Consider the following 25,589-nt stretch of genomic DNA (forward strand, 5'->3'; position numbering starts at 1 on the left):
TTGCACATCTTTTATAATGAGTGAGTCTGAGCATCCTCTTCTATGTTCCCAGGCTATTCAACATTTTGTTTTGTGTGGACTGACTATTCATATCCTTTGCCCATTTTTCTATTGGGTTTCTGGCCCCGTTCTTACTAGTTTCTAGGAGCTCATGATGTATCAGTGCTAAGCCTTCTTTATAACAGCATCTATAACTTCGGAGTTTCCGCAGAAGGCTTCCCTCCTTTTCTTCGGGCAGGTGTGTTGGCTTGCCTGGGGGAGCCAGAGACCTGGGAAAAGGCGCTCGCCAGGCTCCACAGGGTACTAGGGTCTAAGTCAGGAGGAGTAGCGCAGCCGCTCTGATGGTGGGGCTCGGCGGGGATGGTGGAGCGTCCACAGGGCCCAACGGCAGGTCGGGTTGGGGTCAGGGCCAGGAAGGTCACTCATCCCTAAGGTCCCTCCCATCCAAATGCGGAGACACACAGGGGTGACAGGAAGTTGTTCTGTTGCTGTCCTGAGCCCAAGGACCAGGGGTTCCCTCGGCTCCCCAGATCCCGCAGAATCTCACCTCCGTGCCCCTGGGAGCCAGGGCCAGGCTGCCCGAGGAGCCGTCCGAGAGCGGGAGGCTGCGAGCAGGACCGACGCCTCCCGGCTGGCGAGCAGACAGCCCCCGCCGCTGCTCTCCCGCCGGGGCCGGCGCCTGCCCTCCCCAGAGCCCGCCGGGGCGGGAGTGGAAGTCGGATCCCGCTCTTTCGTTTTCGTTTCCCGGAAGGATAGCGATTACCGGAGCGCCCTGTGAGCCTGCTGGCCCGGGGAACCCGAGGGCACACTATCCGGCGCTTCTCGAAAGAGATTTCCTCCCACGCGACCTTCCAGTTTTGGGGGCCCAGTTAAGGGGTGAGGGAAGGAGGGCCAGTGGAGCGCTCACGACTGACGGCCGGTGGCTCTCTCACCTCCACCTGTAATGCAGGTAAGAGCCTGGCGGGGGAACCCCGCCGCGCGCGCACGCGGAGCCTCGGCCCCCCATCCCTTCTCCACCACTTCGTGAACGTACCCATGTTATCAGAACTTTTCCTTGCTGGAATCTCACTTTCCTACACATTCCCAAACCTCACCATCCATCCCTCACCGGCCCTTCCTCCTCACTCACCTCCAGCCTCACTGTCTCTCTTCCGACACCCCCCCACCCCGGCCCCCGTGTTATATACTGCTCCTCCTTACCTCCTCCTCACCCCTACATCAACCAGTTGTGACGTCCCTGGAAGTTCCTGCGCAAACCAGACCCGAACCGCTGGCAAACGCCACCGGAGAGGGGGCCCCCACCCCTTAGCAGTCCCTCTCCATTTGCCGTATTTCTCCAGAAGCCTCAGAACCGCCCCAGAGCAGGGCCCCCTTCCCACCTCCAAAGCCTTTCTCCACCTCCTCTCTCCAGAAGAAGATTCAGATCCAAATCCATATTTTATCAGACCTCCCCCTGGCTTTCATGCTGAAGCCCAGGGCTCTAACTCTCAGTAGTTCCCGGGCTGGCATTTCCCAGGCAGTTAAAGCCCCGGAATTGGCCGGTCCTCAAGCTTGGAAGAGGGTAGAAGAGTCCACAAGGGGCTTCCTGCAAGTGTGAGATCTTAGACCCTTCTCCAGCTTGGCACGTCCTGCTTCCAGGTGGCAGCCTCTGAAGCTGGATTACCTGGGAAATAGCACCAAGGGCGGGGGGGTGGTGTGGTGGGGGCCAGCAGTGAGAACTACCCCAAAAGGTGTTAAATCCTCCTCTGCTTTGACAGCTCCAGATCCACAGTCTTTCACTGCAGGTTGCCCTCCTCGGACATCAGGAGATGAATGTAATGCTCTTGAAGATTCTAGTTTGAGAAAATGACTTACTGGGACTGGTTTCACTTTTACTTTTCACCAGCTGGCACCTGTCGTTGGGCATAAGCCCCAGGGTTACTCCTGTTTCTACAAAATCCTGTCACTTTTTTCACCTCCCCTTCCTGATGGATGAACCATATCACCTCTTGGGCTAAGCTGGTTGTAAAATTGTAAAGATACAGGCTTCCCTTGGTGGGACCTTGGGATTCAGAAATGTATCCTTCCTTTTTCTCCCTTGAAAACAGCATTTACTTATTTATTTTTGACTGAAAGTCTTTTTACCCTGGCCCCTCAGGTTCCCTCTGTCCTCTCACCAAGGTCCCAGTGAGTATTCCTAGGCTCTCAGATTTCCAGCTTACAAGTCAAATCTTGGCAGGGGAGCCTTCTGGTGGGTTAGGCACACGCATGAAAAACTTGAATCAGAAAGATGAAATTTATCAAGTGTTCACTCTGTACAAAATGTTGAAGGTACCAAGCTGAAGTCATACTCGGTTCCTACCTTTTTAAAAAAAATTTTTAAAGAAATTTCTTATTTATTTGAGAGAGAGAGTATGAGCAGTGGGGAAAAGCAGAGGGAGATGGAGAAGCAGACTCTTTGCTGAGCAGGGAGCCCTACTTGGGGCTTGATCCCAGGACCCCAAGATCATGACCTGAGCCAAAGGCGGACACCCAACCAACTGAACCACCCAGGTGCCCCACAGAGATGGATGCTCTTTCACTTTGAGAAAAATTCTTAATACATTTAAGGATGACTGAGCCTTCACCAAGAAGTCTTGTCTTTGACTGCCCTGGTTTTTCCTCTTTCTAGGAGGGAGCATTGGCCAGCTCTTCTGTGAGGCCCGAGGCAGCCACACCACCCCCAGGCACCCAGGCTAGATGTGAAGCTAGAATGAACTTCCTGGGTGAAGGGGGAATCTGCAAGCTGCCAGGAAGACTCCGTGAGTAGAGAGGAGGAGAAAGACTGATGTTTTTATTTTTATTATTTTTTTAAAAAGATGTATTTATTTATTTGAGAGAGAGAGAGTGGTGGGGAGAGGCAGAGGGAGAGAGAGAATCTCAAGCAGATTCTCCACTGAGCATGGAGCCCAACTCGGGGCTCGATCTTACGAGCCTGAGATCATGACCTGAGCTGAAACCAAGAGTCGACGCTTAACCGACTGAGCCACCCCAGGTGCCCCAGGCTGATGTTTTTAAAGGACATAAATATGACACATAAACTTCTTACCTGAGGAACTGCCTTCCCTCCATCTGCTATTTCTTTGCTGGGTTTTCTTTAACTTTTCCTTGGTGAGGAAGTCAGAGGAGGGAAATGTGAATTCTCACTGTGGGGAATGCAGCTGCCATGGCCAAGGGTGAGGGCAGAGCGGGCAGTCTCCTCATTAGTAAGATGAGGGTTGGAATCAAGTGAGCTATGGGGTCTCTTCCAGTCTAAAGACAAGGAGTTGGGAACACTCCTTCCAATGAAGAAGCCAGATGGAGTTAAACAGTGAACAACAATTGTATGTATGTAGAACTCTCTTTTAAATAATTATGTTTAATTGTTATTGTTACAAAAGTAACATGTGCTTATCATCAAAAATTGGGAAGTGGCAGGGAAGCATAAGAATATGTAGAATAATCAAATCCACCCAAAGACAGCTGCAGGAAACAGACTGGCCATATCTTTTAATTTCTTTCTTTTTTTTTTTTTAATTTTTTTTTTTTTTAAGATTTTATTTATTTATTTTGAGAGAGAGCGAGTACATGAGAGGGGGGAGGGTCAGAGGGAGAAGCAGACTCCCTGCTAAGCAGGGAGCCCGACACGGGACTCGATCCAGGGACTCCAGGATCACGACCTGAGCCGAAGGCAGTCGCTCAACCAACTGAGCCACCCAGGCGCCCCATATCTTTTAATTTCATTTTCCAAAGTAATGCTCTTGCCGGAGGGAACTCATAACCAGAGAACAGGCTATAGACTCATGTATTTATGCCTATGTTTCTTTTCGAAAGATTTTATTTATTTTTGACAGAGAGAGATAGTGTATAAGCAGGGGAGGAAGCAGGCAGAAGGAGAGGGAGAAGCAGGTTCCCCGCTGAGCAGGGAGCTTGATGTGGGGCTCGATCCCAGGACCTTGGGATCACGACCCGAGCAGAAGGCAGACGCTCAACCATCTGAGCCACCCAGGCGCCCATGCCTATGTTTCAATTGCCAGAGCTGAGAGGTGGAAAAGCTAAGTGACATGCCCAAGAGCACGTGGGCTCTCCATGCTAAGGCCAAACCTTGGTCCTGCTGATAATCTTCTAAGAGAGTTTTCAACATACTTCCTAAGCCATAGGAATCATAGGATAGGCAGCAAGCTGACCGCCGGTGGGAGGTCTTAATCTGGGTGGGGTTCTTTGGACAAGTGTGGGCAGGTACATGTGACCTGGGTTGGGAAGCATCCAGGCTACTTCTTGCTCAGCTCACCCAGTGGCTAGAACACTGCTTAATTGATTTCAGTTCCTTCTGATTTCCTGGCCTTGGCCTGCTTTTTTCAGCCACCGACAGGATTGAGCAGAATCTTGGGTGTGACTTCATAGGTCTTGGGAAGACCTGGTTGCCCCCAAATGCCTCTGTCTCTGCTGTCCATAGCCTGGCACTCTTTTAATGAGGAACAGAGCCTGTGGGAAGATGGCGACTCATGGATACGAGAGAACCACAGAGCGTGAAGGTTGTCCTCATGCCTCAGAGTCATGGCGGAGGGAAGTAGCAATGTGATTTGGGGAGAAGAGCAAGGAGCTCTATAAAGAACCTCTGTTGCTTTGTTTTGTCCAAATGCCAAACCTGACTGGTAGCTTGGGGCTCAGGGCTGTTCCAAGGAGATATTTGGCAACAGTTACATGGAGGGTAGGATTTGGGCACTGTTCCCAACCCAAGCCATGGTGTTGAGGAAAAATGGGACTTTGGGGACAGACCTGAAGACCCTGAGTGTTGCTGCTGAGAAGGACCTTTGATGTCATCTTATGGCAGCTGAGGACACTGATTCTCATAGAGGGACAGGATTCTTTGCGGGTTCCACAAGGCCCTTTAGATTACCTCCTATGGCCTCCCCTATATTCAAAGACCACTCCCATAATTGGCACACCAGGTCCTAGAATGTCCACACTAGTAGAGACCCTAGATGTTGCCTTGAGTAACTCACTTGTATTCCAAATAAGGAAATTGAGGGCCAGAAGACTGTGTTCTGCCCAAGGTCAAGTAACCTTCAGTCACCTCCCTGCCTCTGGGTGCCTAGCTCAAGGTTACCAGGTAAGAGAGTACAGGAGGAGGAGTGGGGATTAAGAAAATGCAGTCATCACCTTGGTAAATAGTTATGCAAGCCTTTTAATGTTTTGAAGCCCCCTTTGGTGGGGCCCCTCTGAGATGGTTACCAGGTCCTCCTGCACATTTCTAGCGACAAGAACTTCCTCTCCTCTTCAGCCAGCCCATTCCCTGGTTACTCAACTCAGGGTGCAGGGTCATGTGATCTATTTAAAACTCCTGAGGTACTAATCCTATTGCCTTTGGTTAGATTTCTCCAGAAACAGACCCTGAAATACTTCTCCACAGAGGAGAGAAGGAAATCTAACTTAAATTCAAATCGTAGGGGCGTGTGGGTGGCTCAGTGGGTTGTCTGACTCAGTTTCAGCTCAGGTCATGACTGCAGGGTTGTGGGATCTGGCCCCATGTTGGGCTCTATGCTCAGGACAGAGTCTGCTTGGGGCTCTCTCTCCCTCTCCCTCTGCCCCTTCCCCGACTTGGAAGCAGGCTCTAAATAAATAAATAAATAAAATCTTTAAAAAAAAAAAAGAACTTTGAATTGTAGCACTGTGGGCAACTGGAGCTCACTCCCAGTGGGGACCTCTGGGGGGCAGTGAGAGCACACCCTGAGTCCTCCCAGCCCAGGGGTAAGGAAGCAGGTTCTTCATCTGCCCACTTCCCATCCATGATGGGCTGAGGCTGCTTCCATTGACTTCATTGCAAATTGAAAAGACCCCTCGCTCCTCTGGGGAGAAGCTGAGCCAAACCCAGCCAGGGCTTGGCTTGGCTTCATCCCCACTTTCCCATTCCTCTCCAGCTTCCCAAGTTGCCCTTTGCATTGGCTAAGTCAGGTGCAGAGTCAGGTGCTGACATCCGGCATTTGGTGGCCTTCAGAGAGTAGAGGTGAGAGCCAAGGGCCCCCAGCAGCGTCTCCTATACTTCTCATCTTAGGTTTAATGACTCATATTTACTTCTGAAAATATTCAGGTAACCCAGTTCTGGCCTTTAGTAAATATCTAACAGTCTTAAAAGATAGGATACACTAAATGACTCATTTTCCTGTCAACAACATCCCAAATAAGCAAACTGCTGACACATAATGAGGGGTTGACCTTTTAGATGGCTGGGATGATGTCATCCCTGTTTCTTGAAATTGGGTTTCCATTGCTGGGCATCTCTCTGACATTTATCCTCAGTTGCCCACTTCATTCCCTCCTCCACCTCTGGCTTCTATTCTAATCATCAGGGTGATTTGCCTCAGCAGGAAGGTGAACAAACAAAACACATCTTGCTTAGCTTTTTGAGTTGACCACAAGTGGAACATGCCAACAACTTCCCTGTAGAGCTTACGTTTGTGTGTTTATTTGCCTGACAAAGATATGCAGTAGAGCAGTCCAAAGTCCATTCTGAGGATGACTGTCCTGTTTAGTCCCAGGACGTGGGCTGGGACGGAGGGGCTGGATCCACGAGGCTCCAGCACAGTGCCCTGCACTCACAAAAGGAGATTCACAATGATGCTTCCTTCTCTGGAAGTGGAGAGCAGAAGAGGATCCACACTGTCCCTCCCCCCAGTCTCCATCCCCGAGGGTTCCCCAAGGCCAGGGTGAGGCAGGAGATGTGAGGGCAGTACAGGCCCTGGGACCACTTGCAGGAGCCAGGCTGAGGTCCCGGGGGAGGGAGTCTGGGAGGAGATGATGCAACCTCCAGGGACAGCTCAGGGGATTTTGAGAAGAGGCAGTTTAGAGATGGTCCCCAGCACAGCCGCATTTGATGACAGAGACACTGAGACTCCACCCGAGAAAGTCATCTGTGCAGCTAATGGCCAGATGGGGCCTGACACCCCGGACTTAGTTCTTGGTCCTCACTCTCTGAATTTTCTTGGAGCTCATTCCCTGGCACAAAAAGCTCTGTGAACTTGCCGCTGTTGGATGCAGAGGAACTGGGGTCTCTGCATTTTGAAATGGACTTTCAAAGCTCCTAGGTGTGAATAAGCCATGGGAAGAGACCATAAAGCACCACCTGCGATTTTCAGATGTTGTGGGCAGAAGGATGACACATCTCTGCAACTCCCTGGCCTTGTAAAACAAGGGAAAAGGCCGTTGGGGGAATTCCAGCAGATGTTCGTGCTGCTGCTCAAGTTCACATCCTTCACCTATAGAGAGTCCCCGGGGCACTTTATTTTCATGTATACAATTCTAACAGTGCGGCTTCCTGCTTTCCTAGACCAGGGCGGCTCAGGCGCACCTGAGTCTCCCGGGAGCCTTGTTGATATGCAGATTCGGATTCAGTAGCTTTGGGGGGGGGGGGCACAGCCTCTAGGAAGCTGTAAGGGCCTCATCTTATGCAGCTATGTCCTAACGGTGCTTTTCAGAGTGTTTGGTCAGACTCGCTAAGGAGTGAAACCAATTTCGTGGGCCAAAATAAGTCTTTTTTAAAAATGAAATAGACCTTTCATGAATACTTTGGGCTCTTTATATATACGCGTGTGTGGGTCATGATATGGAATGCATTTTTTTTTTTTTTTTTTTTACTGCGGGTTGAGGTCAGAATGATCTGAGAAACTCTGCCCTAGATCGAGGCATATGAAAAGCAGTAAGTTAGATGGATGCAGATGCCAAGAGAGAGGTGGGGTGGGGTGGAGCGGTGAGGCTGGAGAATAGAAGTGAATGTTCTGGAGGTTTTGAGTGTTGACAGTAATGTTGTCACCTGCCAATGAAAGGGAATATGGCAAACAACAAACAGATGGGAGATTCAGAACTCTGATTTGGGAACAAAGAGCCTCCTCCTTCCTGAAGTCAGGGCTAGACCGTGTGAATCTTTGTGCAGATTGAAAAGACCCCTCCTTTCTGAAGAATCCAAGCCAAAGCCAGCCAGGGCTGGGCTTGACTTCATCTATACCCTCCCATTCTTTCCCCTTAATGGTGCTTTTGTGCAGGATGCAACAAAGCTGTTTGCGCTGGCCCTGCCCAGGGTCTGGAGACCATAAAGCTGAGTGTGATTACCAAGAAAGGCAATATCAGCCAAGACAATCAGGGCAAACAATGGGATGATGGATTTGAGGACACTGGACAGACAGTGACCCTCAATAAACCAAGGAAAAACTACAGTACTCATGGCAGAGAAACAAGCTGCTCCCTCTATTTTCAGGCAGGCTCCACCAATGAGGATGCTGATAGTCATAAAAAATACCATTTGTTGAGTTTTTACTCTTGACCAGGCATTGTGCTGGGCATATTGTATATACTGTGATTAAGTACATTTAAATAGGCCTGGAAAGTGGATTCTTTTATTATCCCCGCCTTACAGATGTGAACGCTCGTGCTACAGCGGGGAGAATGATCTTGTCCATAGTCACCCACCAGGAAAACGGTGGGGCTGGGATTCAAACTCAGGTACCTCAGACCCTGCAGCTGTCACTCACTCTGAGCAACAACCAGTGTGGGATGATGACAGCTCCCATTTTTTAGTGGACTGGCCAAACACTTTACAGTTTCCTGCATTCTTCCTGAGAACCCTGCCAGGAAGGTAGAAGCCAGCTGTTAGTTCTGATTTTGTTGCTCATGACTGGTCCAGCTCTGTTGTTCTGGAGGTCACTCTATTATCTAGCAAACTGCAGGGGTGTGGTGAGGAGTAGCTGGGAAATAGCTTTGATGAGGTGGGAAGGAGAAGCTTGAGAGGGTTTTGAAATCAGGACAGAGGGGTGTTGACTTGCTGGGGTTGATAGTTGGGAGCCATGTCAGTTTCTGGAGCAAGAGAGTCAAAGAAATACAGTGGGAAGAGAGACCTGGTCAGGATGCCTAGAAGTCTTTCAGCTCCCTCATTTAGGCAATTTCTATTTATTGAGCCTCTGCTATGTGCCGGGCCTTGCTGTAGGTGCTGGGGAGACAACAGTGACTGGGACTGGCAAAGTCTGTGGTCATGGAGCTGACATTCTAGCGGGGGATGCAGTGACTGCATAAAGAAGCAGGACACCCGGTGATAAACACAGCAGAGGGTGATGTGGCCCAGGATGGGGAGGGGAGCCATCAAGTCCTGCCCTGCTCTGGGCTGGGTGAAAGGCACTGCTGACTCTTCAGGGAGATACACGAACCCTCCGATGGTGTCTCGGACCCACAGTCCCTCCAGCTTCCCCAGCTGGGGGCTCTGTCCAGATCTGTCCCAGAAGCCAGGAACCAGCCAAGCTGGAAATCCCCAGTGAGCATGTGGTTGGGGCAGGGAGAATAAGGTGATATCAGGCTAGAGTCTTGAGATACAAAGATGGTTGATATGAGGAACTGAAAATACGGTGGATCATAGCTGAGAGAGGGAGAAGCATGGGCTGGTTTGCAGGTAAAGCCCCTGAGGGGTGGTCAGACTGGTAAGGGGAGACTCAGGCTTATCCTAGTAACGAGGTCAGGAAGATGTCCCGGGGAGGGGGTAGTGGACGCCTTAGATGACACTCACCAGCAATTGCTGGCGTGTGCTGGGCCCGTGTCAAGAATTTTACTCTCATCACCTCGGCTAACATAAGAGCTCCACTTATCTTGGAAAGCGCATACCACATGCCAGACACCGGTCTTTACATTGATTATCTTGTAGAATCCTGATGACAGCCCCATGTCGCTGGTACTGTCCTCCGATGAGGACACTGAAACACGTTCGTTTTGCCAGTTTCCATCTGGCCTGGCACCATCATCAATCCTTTTTGTTGTATGTTTCTCCTTTTCTTTTAGGGATGATTTACATATGGTCATGTGTACAGATCTTAAGTGTACCAATGTGTATGTGTGGATTGCAGCCACCACTGAGATCAGGAACTAGACCATTTCCGGTGCCCCATGAAGCTCCCTTGTCCCTCTTCCCGGTCCATTCCCCTCCAAAGGGTGACCGCTGTTCTGAGTTCTTCCCCTAGATTAGCATCTGTTCTTGATTGCATTATTACTTCTGGCTTCTTTCCTTCAACAGAGTATCAATGAGCTTTAAGCCATGTGTCCTGACTAGCAGTGTCTAGTACTCTGTTTTCCATTGCATGGAAACATCACAACTTGATTGTCCGTTTTCAAACTGATGGATATTTAGAATGTTTCCAGTTCTTTTCTATTATGAACAGAGCCACTGTGGACATTCGCATGCATGTCTTCTGGTGGATGCATTCCCACCATGGTAGGGGTGAGATGCTGGATTGCACAGTATGGAGCCTGGGCTCCTAACCCCTGCACCATCCTGCCCCTCAAACAGCACAGCAGCCCCACCAGGCAGTGAAATGTTATCCCATTTCCCAGAGGGGGAAATTGAGGCTAAGAGAGGTTGAGTGGCTGGTAGGTGACTTGGCTAGCAAGGGGCTGAGCTGGGGACCCAGACCCTGGGGTTGGAGATTTGGCCCAGAGCTAGGTGGCTGATCCACTGCTTGGAACTTGGTCCTTCCCTGGGGCCTCAAATCCTTCTGGAAAGCCTTTTTTGCCCCTAGTCTTCTTTGAAGACACGAGGAACAGGAAGGTCCCCTTTCTGTATTTGTTGGCCTTGAGCTGCTGGCAGCAAAGGGATGAAAGGTGAGGGCAGGAGTGAACAAGAGGTAGTGAAAGAAAAACCAGATCTCACTCCGGGGTGATGACAGGCTTCATGTTCAGGTTCTACTGTGTGACCTCAGAGTCTGTCACAGACAGCTTGGGAAGTCCCCTGCCCATGTCTCAGGACCTGGTAGCAGGACCACATCTGTGGTTGATACTGTCTGCCAAGTTCACGGTTTCCCCCTCTTCACGTAGTTTAGTGTTTCCCTGGGGGCCGGGCAGCTGGAGGTGGGTGGAATCCATCCCCACCCTCTGGCCAAACACAGGACCATGTACTCCTCTGACTCAGGAATCATAGTCTTGAATTTTCAGGCTGACAACCTCAAATATCATGAAATAGGCAATCCCACAAAAATGCAATGGCCGGTGGGTCCCCCGAGCCCCAGAAGCCCTGGCTGGTTGAGGAGCCCGCCGCTGATACTCCTGAATCTTGCTGTCGGGTGGCTTCCAGCTTCCACGCTGCTCAGCTTTTGTGTCTCAGTCCCTTCTGTAAATCACTGGACTGATCTCCCACCGAGGCTCTAAATTCCTATTTCCCCCAGCAAGGCATCCTTCTCCCTTCATTCCTGCCAGGTGTGGGTGTTATCATTAAAATGCTATCTCATTCTTCTCTGATTGTGCCTGTCCCTGACTAGTGAGCTGTCGTGTCTTGCCACATGTTTATTAGTGGATTTGTTCTGCTGCAGAGGTTCTCAACTGGAGGCGATTTTGCTCCTCTCCCTTGGGACACGTGGCAACGTCTGCAGGCATTTTGGGTTGTCACATCTCGGGGTGTGTGTGTGTGTGTGTGTGTGTGTGTTTGCTGCTGACATCTAGTGGGCAGGGGCCAGGGATGCTGCTGAATATTCCACAAAGTTCAGGACAGCCCCGACAGCTAGGAATGATCAGGTGCAAAGTGTCAGTAGTGCCTTGGCTGAGAAATCCTGCTCCACTGTGAATTGCTGGTAAGATGTTTTTTTGAAAAAAAAAATCAATTTAGAGATGCTCTTCACCTATGATAGACATTAGCCCTTTATCTCTCATCTGCGTTGCAAATATTTCCCTTTATTCTGCCATCTTTTAGTTTCGTTTATGGTATCTTTTACCACACATACAAAACTCAGTGTAATCAAGTGCATCTTCTACTTATGTAACAGCCTCTAAGTTTCCTGTCATGATTGAGGTTTGAGGTTCCCCCCCACCCTTGTTTAATGCATGTGGGTTTCCTATTTCCACTTTTTTTCAAGATTTTATTTTTAAATAATCTCTATGCCCAAACATGGGGTTCAAACTCACAACCCGGAGATTGAGAGTTGCATGCTCTTCCGAGTGAGCCAGCCAGGCACCCCCCTATTTCCACTTCATTTTTCTAAAGATTTTATTTATTTATTTGACACAGAGAGAGACAGAGAGAAAGCGAGAGTGTGAGCGAGTACAAGCAAGGGAGGCGGCAGAGGGAGAGGGAGAAGCAGGCTCCCCGCTGAGCAGGGAGCCCGAGGGGCTTGATCCCAGGATCCTGGGATCATGACCTGAGCTGGAGGCAGATGCTTAACTGACTGAGCCGCCCAGGCGCCCTCCCCACCCCACCCCCTGACTTCTTTTGAGGTTTCTATTGTTTTATTCATTAAGCCTTAATCACATCTGGAACTGATCTTTGTAAATGGTGACAGGTGAAGGTCCAGATATATTTTTTTCCCAGGTGGAGAGCCAGCTGTGGTTTTAGCATAGCTTAAATTCACAGTCCTTTCCCATTGAATTAAAGCCCCACTTCTATCATGTATTAAATTTACACACACACACACACACACACACTTCCGGGCTCCATCTTTTCCCCTGATACTTGTCAGTCTCAGTAATGGTGTCAGATCTCCATCACATGGCTTTGTGGTATGTAGTACCACAAAGCCCAGTTGCTACCTCTGTTCTTTTCTTCCCCCTTAAATGATTTTTCAGCCAGTTTCAGAAATTTCTTCTTCTTTATTGTTCATTCTTAAGTCCCCAAATAAAGTTAAGGGGATCCTCTCCTTCCTCCTAAGCTGGGCTGTGTTGCCCTGCTTTCTGCCTTTGTAGCTCAGGGCCCTTTCCCTCTGTGTGGCGAGCAGGATTGTCATTAGATAGTCATTGGTTACCTCCCTCCTGCCAGCCTAACTCTGTCTGTGTCCCCAGCAGGGGCACAGTGCCTGGCACATGGCCCGTGCTCATTAGGTATTGGTTGAATCGATGAACAAGTGGATGATGCACTTTTTCTTTTTTTTTTTGTAAACATGAAAATGAGTTTTATCTCTTGTGCTGATTTGGGACCAAGGCAGTCACAGGGTGGTTTAGTCTTTGTCACTGCCAAGGTGTGGCCTTGGACAGGTATCTCCCCTGCCTCAGTTTTGCTACCTGTCACACCAGCCCTGATGAGCCCTGAGCTCCTCCCACTGTCACGTGGCCAGGATCCTGATAGGGCTGAAACACTCTTGGGAGGAGAAGCACCATACAAAGCAAAGCAGCAGGCCACCATCATGGCGGGCCAGTGCTGGGGGCCCCAATACTTTTAGGGGCCCACAAAAATGTTCTGATTTCTTTTAAAAATCAAGAGAGAAAAATGAACTTTTAGGCAGAAGAAAACATTTTAATATATAACAATATACTTGTCTTTCTACCAATGCAGTCATAAAATAAAATTTTAAATACATTTTAGGGGAGGAAGGGGCCTAGAAGGCAAGAGTACCAGAGCCCACAAAAGTCATAAAGTGGCCCTGTTAAACACAACCCAGATGAGGGGGGTAAATAATTGGCATTAGGAGCATAATAGGCCCAGGCAGAGTAGACATGTGAGGAAGAGGAATAAAAGAAAGCAACTTCTTGTCTGGGTATTGCCAGAGACAAGAACACACAAGCTGGAAATGGGTGTAGGAGACTTCTTTGTCCCCTGGGCTGTTCCCTGAACAAACCCAGACCTGAGCTGGCACAACAGAGTGGAAGAGTGTGGCAGCCAGACAGACCTGGATTCTGGGCCTGGCTGTACTTCATGCTACCTGTGTGACCCTGGGCTAGTCACTTAGCTTCTGGAAGCCTCAGCTTCCTCATTGGGAAAACAGTAACAATAACACGTCTTCTTCACAGGACACCATCACTCAACACAGGTCTTTGGAGCGCCTCCGCTGGTTCAGGCGCTGTCCTCGGTGCTGAATACATACACCGCTGTGTCCTAGCACAACCAGCCCAGTGCCAGGCACATAATAGTTCCTCAGTAAATATCTGTTGAATTAAGAACTGGGAAACAGACTGGGGTGAGGGGGTACCAAAAATAAAATAAGTGAACACATACATAATGCATAGATAATGATAAACATAAACATATAACTATATGAAGTGCAATGACAAGGAAAGTGAGGTGCCAGGAAGGAAAAGAACAGGACATGGTGAAAAACAGGGAGACAGGACAGGAGAGCATCTGCTCAGATGTAGCATTCTGGGTGGGCTTCTCGGAGGAGGTGACATTCCAGAGAGGGCCTGAAGTGGACGAGTGATTGTTGAGGGGAGAGCTCCTGCCCCTGCCCTGTGCTCTCTCCCAGTCCCTGTCCCTGTGGTTGCAGGCATCCAGCCGGCACTCTGGAGCAGGGAGGACGTGTTGCACTGGCTGCGCTGGGCTGAGCAGGAGTACTCTCTGCAGCGCACTGGGGAGCATGGGTTTGAGATGAATGGCCGAGCCCTCTGCATTCTCACCAAGGATGACTTCCGGCTTCGTGCACCTGGTTCAGGTCAGGGGAACTCACTGGATTCCCTCTAAAACATTCTGACGGAAACCCAGGTAGGCCCAGGGAGGGAGATGGAGGGAGATGGATGCATTGGTTGGAGGAGCATGCTCACCTCTCACCATGGCAGACGTCCCCTTTTCCATAAATGTTTGCCTGGTGGTTCCTCACAAGAGCAGGCCTGCAGCAAAGGAATCTGTTTGGCTCTTGTTTGCAGAGCCCTGAGCTCTGTCCTGCTGTCACTTGGCCCTCCCCTTCCCTGTGGCTCTTGTCTCCCCTACCCATTTCCACTCTGCCGCCTCTCATCTCATCAGCATGAAGCTTGTGATTGACCCCAGCCCTCACCCCAGAGGCAGGCGACCGACCTGCTCCCTTCCTCCACCCCTAGGTGACGTCCTGTATGAGCTGCTTCAGTACATCAAGACCCAGAGGCAAGCCCTAGTGTGTGGACCCTTTTCTGGAGGGGCCTTCAGGCAGAAGATGCCCACTCAGCACTGCCCCTGCCTCCTGGAAGGTGAGGAGACTCTTCTCAGAGCTCTGGGACCCTCTCCCAAGTTGGCCTCTTTGGGAGGGCAGGGCTTCCTCCAGGCAACCTAAGGGAAGAGGCAGCTGTGTGGGCTGAGCTCCCAGCTCCCCTCTGCCCTGCCTCCTCAGCCCTTGTGACTCTCCCGGCAGCCCTCTGCCTTCCATCTCCTCATTTCTCTGCTCTCCTCTCCAGCAAAGAATTTCCTCTCCTCCTGGTCTCCCTGTGGAACTGTTCTTGTCAGGGACTCTAGAAGCCTGAACGTGGGCATGTCCACATCCACTGTCAGTCCTTATTCCCTGTCACCTCTCATGGCCTACAACCTAGTGGATCATTCCCCCTCCCCTCAAACTCTTCCCTTGGCTTCCAGAACACTCCACGGTCACTCCTTCTCAGTTTCCTGGCTTCTCTTTTTCTCCCTTACTTTTTAGTGTTGGGGTACCCCATGGCCCAGGGGGCCTCTTCTCTATCTGCACTCAGACCTAGGGTGCTAAATACCATCTAGTACTGATGATCCCTACATATGCCCAGACCTCTGTGAATTCTAGACTTTCACACCCCACACTGCCTACCCTACACCTTCCCTGGGATGTCTAATGGGCATCTCAACCCTAAAAGCTCCTAAAGCAAACACCTGATTCCTGCCCCACCTTCCTCCCCACAACCCTGCTCCTCTTCCAGGCTTCCTCATCTCAGCAAACTGCAATTTCATCCTCTCAGTTGCTCTGGCCAAAATGTTGGATGTCACCTTTGATTGCTTTCTTTCTCTCCCACTCAAATCCCAACGGTCAACAAGTCCTGTTGGCTCTACCCTCAAAATCTATCCAGAACCTATCCACCTCACACACCTCCACTGCTGCCCATGGCCCAGCCCCCATCACCTCTAGAGAATCTCCTCATTGGTGTCCTTGTTTTCACTCTTGACCTCCTATGATCTATTCGCAATAGAGTAGCCAGAGAGCTTCATAAGTCAGATCATGTCACTTCTCTGCTCAAAATCTTCCAATGGCTCCCACTGCACTCAGAGTCAAAACCACAGTCCTTATGATGACCTCCTGCTATCTGCTGAACTCTCCCACCCCTTTCCTCCTTACTTATGCTGCTCTAGCCACACTGGCCTCCATGTTCATTGAACAAGCCAGAGACACTCCTGCCTCAGGGTTTCTGCTCTTGCTGTTCCCTCTGCCTGGCATTCCCTCCTCTAGATACCCACATAGCTCACTCCTCTACTTCTTCAGATGTCTGTTAGATGTTAACACTTCAGTGAGACCTTCTCTTACCATCATGTACCCTTGTCTTTCCCAGGATTCCCTCTCTGCCTTATAGTGCTTTATGCCATCCCCCCCTCATATTGTGTACTGTTTCTATTTCCTTTTTTATTTTTTTTTTAAGATTTTTTAATTTACTTATTTGACAGAGAGAGAGATAGCGAGAGCAGGAGCACAAGCAGGGGGAGTGGGAGAGGGAGAAGCAGGCTTCCCGCTGAGCAGGGAGCCCGATGTGGGGCTCGAGCCCAGGACCCTGGGATCATGACCTGAGCCGAAGGCAGACGCTCAACGACTGAGCCACCCAGGCACCCCTATTTCCTTTTTTATTTTAATCATCTCTCTCCCTTTCCAACCCCCCGACTTCTTCCACCACTACAATATAAGGTCCATGAGGGCAGGGGCCGTTTTTTAGTTCAGTGATATGTCCCCAAGGTTTTTAGAACAATGCTTGGCTCACGAAGGTTCTCAATAATTATTTATTGGGTGGATGGAGAGGGCATAGGACTGAAATACAAGGCACCTGGATTCTGGTCCTGGGTCTGTCACCCCTTGGCTTTGCAAACAATTGTACAGATGAAGGAATGGGTTTAAGAGATTGAGTTACTGTCTGGGAGCTGGTGTTAGCACCTGGGCTGTCTGGCCCTCACCCATGCCCTCTGTGCCTCCCTGACCTTCCAGCTGGGGACTGGATGGAGGAAGAGCATTATGAGTGCTGCCCCACGGGGCTCCCAGGCATGCCATTGAGTGGTCTGGGCTGGGGGAGGCTCTGAGTCCACAGAATCAGTGGTGCTTATCTGCTTGCAGAGGGGACTGGGCCCCCTCAGTTGGCCCCCCGAAGGGATCTCCTGCAGCAACCATCACACCTGGGGCTTGCCAGCTCCTTGAGTCCCTTGGCCAAGGGGCCCCTTGGCAGGGAGGCGTCCCTCAACGTATCTCACTGTGCGGAGCTGGGCTGCAGGGCTGAGGGATCCTGCTCCTTCCCCACCATACTGCAGACCCCCATTGATGGCAGGATCGCTGGTGAGTAGGAGGCTGTGTGCCCCTGACCCAGAGGGAGGTGTGCTGAGGCCAAGTCCCAGAGGGTGGCGGGTGGCAGGGAGGAGGGTTGTTTTGAGCTGGGGAATGAGAGAGTCTGTGCTGGGCTGTTGGGGGGGATAGGGTGACTGTCCCGTGTGCCGGCCACAATCTGGCTGCAGCAGGCAGGGCTGCCCAGGGTCGCCAAGCCTGCCCTGTCTCCAGGGCAGGGACAGTGAAGCCGGTCATAGTCAGACAGTGAGATTGGCATGGCGTATTCCTCTCCTTTAAATTTTTATTTATTTATTTTTAAATGGTTGGGTACTTACTATGTGCCAGGCATGATTCTGAGAACTTTATTTAATCCCATACCAGCTTTTGGAGGTCAGTATTAGTCCCATTCTATAGGAAGGAAAACGAGGCACAGAGACGTTAAGTGACTCCCCCAGGATCAATCACATAGCAGTAAGTGGCAGAGCTGGGGTGTGAACCCAGGCCGCCCGGCTCCAGAGCCTGAGCTCTTACCAGGCGACACACTTCCACTCCACATTCATAAACTGCCTGCCTTCCCAAGGGGTGTTTTTTTTTTTTTTTTTTCAGCCGTGCCCGTGCCTACATTGGTTGTAAGATACCACAGAAGGGGCAGAAGCCTGGTTCTGGGGTTGGAAATGCCTGGGAAGCACTAAAACACAAGTATCAGGTCTTTTTTAATGATAATGCTTACTATTCTTTGAGCACTTACTCTGTACCAGGCACTGTGCCAAGGGCTCTTGGGTCTATTATGTTACTTAATCCTCATATCACCACCTATAAGGAAACCGTGGCTCAGAAAAGGTTAGGTAATCTGCCTGAAATGAGCCTGCCGGGTGGCCCAGGGAGGGGGCCTAAAGCTCTTGCTCCCAGGCTCCCTCTGTCACTTGCCATCCATGATGGCACATTTGATTTTCTCATGCCTCTCACGAGGGGGCTCGACAGGATGGATTTAACAATCCCAATTCAACAGAGAACTGGGCAAAGGGCAGAGAGGGATCTGGAGGCAGGTTCAGCCCACTGGCCACCCTCCAGCACCCCCACCGCCTGCCCTTGCCACCTGCCCGCATGTGAAGGGCGTTGGCTTTGACATCTGCCGAGCTGGGTTAGACTCCTCGGTCTGCGTGTCACTTTGGAGCGCGGTGACTGGGACCTGTCCATACCTCTCTGAGCCCATTTCTTCATCTCTTTGTGTGGATAAAGGTAACAACTTCCCAAAGTTGGGGTGAATAAATGAGACCATGAGCTCCCACACGTGGCTGTTCCTGTTGATCTGTCATCTTGACCATCCCACTGCATGCCTGGGCCCCAGCCTAGAGAGCCCCAGAGCTCCTTCCTAATGTCTGTCCTCACGGCCCCAGGAAAGCCCCCTGTCTGCACCCCTTGTGTTCAATTGCAGACTGCCGGCTACTGTGGGATTACGTGTATCAGCTGCTCTCGGACGCCAGGTACGAGCCCTACATCAGGTGGGAAGACAAGAATGCCAAGATCTTCAGAGTTGTGGATCCAAACGGGCTTGCCAGACTCTGGGGAAACCATAAGGTAAACCGCAGCCCGCAGGCAGGATGGCCTCCACACATCCAGAAGAGGACAGAGCAGGGGTTCAGAGTGGACCCGTCAGCACTAGGGGACGGTCCTCAACTGACGGGGGGTGGGGTGGGGGTTCACCAGCAGCTCCAGAAGTGTTGGGATCATTTTATTCTGGGAGATCCTGAGGGCTCTCAGGTTACTTCTTGAGGATGGGGACTGTCCCTGAAACTCAGGAGTCTTGCCTTCTACGCGCTCAAACCCACCTTTGCTTAGCACTTGAGACTCTCAAAGTATTTTTACTTGAATTTCACCGCATATGCTGTGGGGTGGTTAGGCCAGATGAGGAGACTGGTTTCTGGGGGGACCTAGGTCTCAGGGTAGAAACCTAGGTCTCAGGCCCTGCGGGAGCATCTCGTGTCAGCATTCCCAATGTGAGGAATGCCCATACCTAAAGGGACGTTTGCCAGAGGATTTTAGGTGGTTTACTCCAAATTCTACTAATTAAGTATTTATTTTAGTAAGAATTAGGATTAAAAGTTTTAACTACGATGTCAATCTCTTGATTTCCAGCAGTGATATTAAGCAAGTGTCCTTGTCTATAAATAAATTCATTTAACTAAAAAAGGAGTCTTTAAAAAAAAAAAGGAGTCTTAAAAAAAAAACAACTATTAGCAATCATGGTAATCTGTAATAGATAGCATTTCCTAACATGGCATGGCATTTGATCAGCAGGCACCGCTCTGAGGGCTTTCCCTGTATTAACTCATTTAGTCCTCAGGCCACTTGGTGAAGTAGACACCTGGTGAAGTAGACACCAGAGGGGAAACAGAAGCCCGTAGTGGTTTCTCCAAGAGTCTGCAGCCAGTAGATGGCAGAGCACGGACTTGAACACAGAGTGTGTGGCTCAGGGCTCCCCTCTATTTCAAAGATTGATTGATTGATTGATTTGCTGGCGGGGGGCTGGGCAGAGGGAGAAGAAGAGAAGCATACTCCCTGCTGAGCAAGGAGCCCCACGTGGGGCTCGATCTCATGACGCTGAGATCACTACCCAGGCGGAAACCAGGAGTTGGGCGCTCAACCCGACTGCGCCACCCAGTCGCCCCGCGGTGCTCCACTCTTGTTGCCTCTCCGTGGTGCTGGTGGTTGGAAGGATACAAATGACTCGAGGCTGGGTGTGTTTACCTGGTCCAATCCCCATATAGTACAGGGAGGGAAACCGAGGCCCAGAGAGCAGCAATTCCGTTTAATGAGCATATGCTACGTGCCAAGCACTGTGCAAAGTGCTCCCATGGAATAACTAGTTTAGTCCTCCCGACATACCTGCGAGAGGGACGTTCTTATCCTCATTTGGTAGCCAGGGAAACAGCTGCAGAGGCAAACAAACATTCGAGGTCCCGCAGCTGCCAAATGGTGGAGCCGGGGCTTAAGGTGACACTAGAGCCCAGCCTCTTTGCCCTTACTCTGCACTGCCCACCCCTCAGAGAGAGGAAAAAATAAAACGACTTGGCTAAAGTCACGCAGCTCATGGTGAGCTCCTCCTACCACTGTGTTCCCCTTACCATGCTGTCTCTCTGACTGTGTTTCCAATGAAATATATATGTATTTGTTACTACTTGTGACATTTGCTATTTAAAAGCAACGCATGAAAGGTGCCTGGGTGGCTCAGTCAATTAAGCGTCTGCCTTCGGCTCAGGTCATGATCTCGAGGTCCTGGGATCGAGTCCCGTGTCAGGTTCCCTGCTCAGCGTGGAATATGCTTGTCCCTCTGCCCCTCCCTTCCGCTTGTGCTCACTCTCTCTCAAATAAATAAATAAGATCTTTAAAAGAAATAAAAACAAATAAAAGCAACAGGTGATTTACTCTTGTCCTGTGGTTCTCAGCCCAGTAGGTAGTGCTCATTATTTCTCCTCCAACCTTCCCCTGGCTTTCTCCTTCCAAACTCAAGAGAGCTCTCATAAATGCCCACAGAACTCTGGGCTGAGGGGCTTAAGAAACAAGCCAGTCCAACCTGCTCCTTTTTTTTTTTTTTTTTTTTTAAAGGAAACGGGGAGGTGGAGGATGGGAGGCAAGGAGACAGAGACAGATACTTTTTTTTGAGAGAGAGAGTGAGAGAGCAGGGGGAGGGGCAGAGGGAGAGGGGGAGAGAGAGAATCTCAAGCAGACTCCCCACTGTGTGCAGAGCCTGACGTGGGGCTCGATCTCCCAGCCCTGAGATCATGACCTGAGCTAAAATCAGGAGTCGATGCTTAACCGACTGAGCCACCCAGGTGCCCCCAAACTGCTCCTTTCCAGGTATGGAAACTGAGGCCTGGAAGGAGCGGGGTGGGAGAGGAGGGTGCTGTGGGGCCGCTTTACCTTCTAGAACCGGGTGAACATGACCTATGAGAAGATGTCTCGTGCCTTGCGTCACTACTATAAGCTGAACATCATTAAGAAGGAGCCCGGGCAGAAACTCCTGTTCAGGTGAGTAGCTTAGGGGCCAAGGGGAAAAGGGGAAGCAGAGGGGTTGGGTGGGCTGGAAGCGGCTGGGGCAGGGGCTGATTTGCACCTGGGGCCTGAATTCCAGATTTCTGAAGACACCTGGGAGGGTGAGCCAGGACGAGGACAGCCGCCTGGAGCAGCCAGAGAGCCAGGAGCAGGACAGGATGGATTTCAAGGAGGAGATGCTGGAAGTCTCTCCATGAGGGGCAGGAGGATTCTGGGCACCAAGCACTGATGGGACAGAAACTGTCTCCCTTGAAGGCAGCTAGCTGCCTGGTGGTCTCCACCTTCCTCACGGAGCAGTAGGGATCCCCAGCGGGTTTTGCACTCATGGGATCATAACCATTGTCTCAGACCTCAAAGCTGCCTGGGCACCTGGGAGGCTGAGAACGGGGAAGCCTCACATTCTGGACACTGTGGGGGGCATCGTTCTTGGGTAGGGTAGCACTGGGGCTCAGTGGGGCCCGGGGAGCGAACCCTCTCTCTGCCCTACCCCTTGCTCCCTGTGCAGCTGGGGAGCAGTAGCGGGGGGCTGAGAGAGCAACCAGCCCAGCTCCCTCAACTTACAGAAGAAGGTAGCCGAGGCCCCTCACCGAGCCTTAGCTCTTTCCTAAAAGGGACATGCTCCTGAAAACCCCCGCTCTGGGGGCTGATGCTGGCATATGGGAGAAAGGAGTACCCTTCGTCGGTCTTAGTAATAACAATATAACAATGTTAACTGACATTTAAGTGCTCACTGTGTAGGACCCTTAGCTCACTTGTGCTAAGGGTCCTACACATATTTTATCTCATTCCATTCACACGCCAAACCCCCGAGGTTTAAAGATGGGGAAACAGAGGCAAGGCTTGCAGAGCTGGGATGTCTCTCCAGAACGCAGTGCTGTTCCTTGGCTGGTTGGTTGGTTTTAGTGACTCTGCATGGATGGGACACTTCTCAAGCCAAGGCCACGGCCCTGCCTCTCTGCCCTCGGCATCTCTGCTGAATGGTTCACCTCACTTGGCCCAACCTTCTTTCCTGTTTTCAGTCCTTTGTTGATGTTGTGACTATGACCCAGCGGGGATCGCCACTGCCCCCTGCACGTGGCCTCCTGTGCTCCGGGACCTGCACCTGCTACGTGACCTTGGGCGGGTTGTTGTCCCTTCACAGGAGCCTCAGGCTTCTCGCCCGTAAAATGCAGATGCTATTCCTGACCTGACCTCACAGGATTGCCAGAAATCTCCGTAAGACAACATTGGTGACCTGCTCAGCGTGTGCCTGCTCCGTAGGAAGCACTTAGTCCGTGTTCACGAAGAACACTCTGCAAACCCAACTGCCCAAAAGCGTGAAAGTGCCCCTGGGCTATTGGTTCAGTTTCTCTTCTCCCTGATGCCCCAGGAGTGGCTGGGGCCTCGCGAAGGGTCAGAACCTCTGCCCTGTGACCCTTCCAGTAAGGTTTGGGGGAGAAAGGGAAGGGGGTGTTTTCACTTCATTGAAAACAGAACTTCTTGGATTCACATCTTCTTTCTGGGCAGGAAGAAACCTCTGCCGCTCGCCCCCGGGAAGGTCAGGAAATTCCCCCGTCTGGCGGAGCCTGAGCTGGCTCTGAGTCACTGTGCAGAAGCTGATAAGGATTCCTGGACTTGGGCACTCAGAGCTGTGACCACTCCTAAGCAGTGCTTCTGTCCTGACTGAGTCCCGCCCCGGGCCCTGGACACTTCCATGCCAGAGCGGCCGGGCAGGTGACCTTGGCATAAAGTCTCAGTACGAAAATCCTTGGTCCCTTTCCTCTTCCTCGAAACTGTTCCATCTCCTTTGACTTTGGTCCAGGATGAACCCGTGCTCCCTAGCTTTTCTCAGCATCTCTAACCCAGAACTCCACAACTGGACTGGGAAAAACTGTCAAAATCCACTCATCCAGTCTCTTCTCTTATTGATAAGGCCACTGAGGCCAGAGACTGGCTCAAGACAAACAGCCCAGCTCAGCCTGGTGGACTCCTCATGCTGCCTCATAAGTCACTTCTTCCAGGTACGACATTGGCATTGGCCTGGCATTCGTTACTGGTTGCCAATAACTGTGTATCCCAGGGAATATGCCTTCACCCGGGGTGATGAATGTCACCCAGCGCTGGGGCCACTGGGACCTGGGCTTGGGCAGAGTCTACCATCCCAGAGCCCGGATGCCCGGCCTCCCCACTCAGCCCCGGGGGGAGTCCACCCTTTCTCATCTCCCCAGGCACGTTAGGCTCGGGTCTGGGATGTACACCTGGGTGCCAGGAATAAAAGGATTCATCCAGCCCTTCCCTCCACCAGTATTAATGGTCCACTTGCTATCTACGTGGCACAAGGTGAAGCTCTGGGTTTACAACCATTTTTGACACAGATTCCTGAAAAGTGGTGGGTCACTGAAAACATGTCAAAATGGGCTTCCTCACAGATCATTTTAAAAAAGCAGGATGTATATATTCTCATGATTTGCAAAAGTAGCCAGCCATGTCTGTGTCTTATTTATTTATTTTATTTTTTGCCAGAAGTCAACAGTAAATAAATAATTTATTTAAAAAACTGAGTGTGTTAACAAGTTCACTAATGAAATAAATGACACAAGTCATGATCTCCATCCAGTCGAGCCACTTACAGCATTCACCCGGGAGCACGGGCTCCATGATTCTCTGTCCCTGCCGGGGTTGTGGATTCTTGCCAACAGTCTTTTTCCCTTGCAGGAAAGTTCCACTTCTCCCTGGCTTTACCGCGATGTGACTGACATACAACACCGTGTAACTCTGAGGTGACAACATCTAACACTTCCTTTAATTCTGGTGGCCCTGCCACTTCTCGGGCTCTTACGGGAAGCCTGGGCTGATGCTGGTGACCTATTGTCTCTCTCGTGGAGGAGCCTAGTGGTGACCACCGTTCTTGGCTTCTTCCTCTGGTCCCTCCCCATGATGTCAATCCGCATTTTCTACTCAAGCGTTTGCTCCGAAGTTTTATAGAGATGCACAGAAAGCACATACAGTTCCAGAGCAAGGGCTTGATACGTCCAGACTACCCAGCATCAGGCGGTACATGCAAAGGCGTTCCTGGCGCAGAAGGAGTCTGGGGAACGGCCCGTCCCTCCTCCGCTGGCTTGGCCACTCGGTGGGACTTCTGAACTAAGCTGCCACCAGGTCCGGCTCTAAGATGTGGGTGAGGAGTTTAAAGGATGTGGTTCTGAAATCAGAATGTGCCTATGTAAAAAAGATTTTAATCATGAACTTGCTTTTTGAAAAATTCCCAAATCCTTGTAAGTGAATTGCTGATGTGGGGAGGGGTGGGGGTGGCATCCGAAGGAGGGTGCGGCCCTGCCTTTGGGCAGTCCTCAGGGAGGGGTGCGATGAGAGGCATGCCCACTGGAGACCGTGGGGGACAGGGTGGCGCTGGGGAATTCTGCTTGGGAGGTTCCAGAGAGAGTGTCCCTAGGAAGGATCATAGAGGCTTCTGCTCTGTTTTCCCCTTTTTTTGGGGGGCCTGGAGGGGTGGCGGGGCTGTGGGCTTCCGGCTCACGGTGAGTTGAGGGTAGGTCGCGGGCTGACTGCAGAGGCCCGTCCCTGGGGGAGGGCGAAGGGGTCCCTGAGTTACGTGCTTGGGTCAGCCTTGCTCCCAAGGCGGGAAAATAGAGCAGGACTGGGGCTGACACCCTCGTGAGGGTGAGGAGAGAGCTTTTGGGAACAGGGAGGGGCCGTCCTGTGTCCGACCCATGATGACCTACGGGAGGAAACTCCCAACAGCACCAACCGCACACACCCCACTTCATGGGGCAGCTGAAGCTGGGAGGGAAACATTATTTAGAGCCAGTCCACAGGGAGCCCTCAAGGGTTCACTCAGCACACAACCACACCGCGCCCCCTGCCGGGGTTTCCTGCTCCACTTCCCAGGGGCCTGGCTGGCCGCTAACGCCCAGGACTAGGCCTGGGATAAACTGTTCATTAAAACCGTGCCCTTTCCGGGGCGCCTGGGTGGCTCAGTCGTTAAGCGACTGCCTTCGGCTCAGGTCATGGCCCCAGGGTCCTGGGATCGAGCCCCGCATCGGGCTCCCTGCTCCGCGGGAAGCCTGCTTCTCCCTTTCCCACTCCCCCTGCTTGTGTTCCCTCTCTCGCTGTGTCTCTCTCTGTCAAATAAATAAATAAAATCTTAAAAAAAAAACCAAACAAAAACCGTGCCCTTTTCTTGGAACTGAAGTGAAACCGAAAGGAGGAGTGGTGAAAGGAACACCTGGCCTGGGCCAGGGCTCGGCGGGGCAGGGGGCACATTTCCGTCGGGGGCAACTGAGGGGGCAACTGAGGGGGCAACTGAGCCCCGGGGCTTCACCACCCACAACAGAAGGAAGGCTGGGCTGGGAGCCGGAGCCCATTTCAGTG

The 25,589-nt window shown here is 51.3% G+C and overlaps 1 protein-coding gene across 1 annotated transcript; it reads left to right on the plus strand.

Moving 5' to 3' along the window:
• Positions 1 to 730: 730 nt before the first annotated feature.
• Positions 731 to 23,757, plus strand: ETV7 (ETS variant transcription factor 7). The gene is made up of 8 exons (XM_036097127.2): positions 731 to 949; positions 2,651 to 2,780; positions 14,211 to 14,375; positions 14,758 to 14,883; positions 16,965 to 17,180; positions 18,604 to 18,746; positions 21,097 to 21,197; positions 21,301 to 23,757. The coding sequence occupies exons 1-8, from the start codon at positions 944 to 946 to the stop codon at positions 21,416 to 21,418; spliced, it is 1,005 nt and encodes a 334-aa protein (XP_035953020.2). The 5' UTR covers positions 731 to 943; the 3' UTR covers positions 21,419 to 23,757.
• Positions 23,758 to 25,589: the final 1,832 nt, after the last annotated feature.

This window comes from Halichoerus grypus, chromosome 9 (assembly GCF_964656455.1).
Source record: "Halichoerus grypus chromosome 9, mHalGry1.hap1.1, whole genome shotgun sequence".
Classification (NCBI taxonomy): domain Eukaryota; kingdom Metazoa; phylum Chordata; class Mammalia; order Carnivora; family Phocidae; genus Halichoerus; species Halichoerus grypus.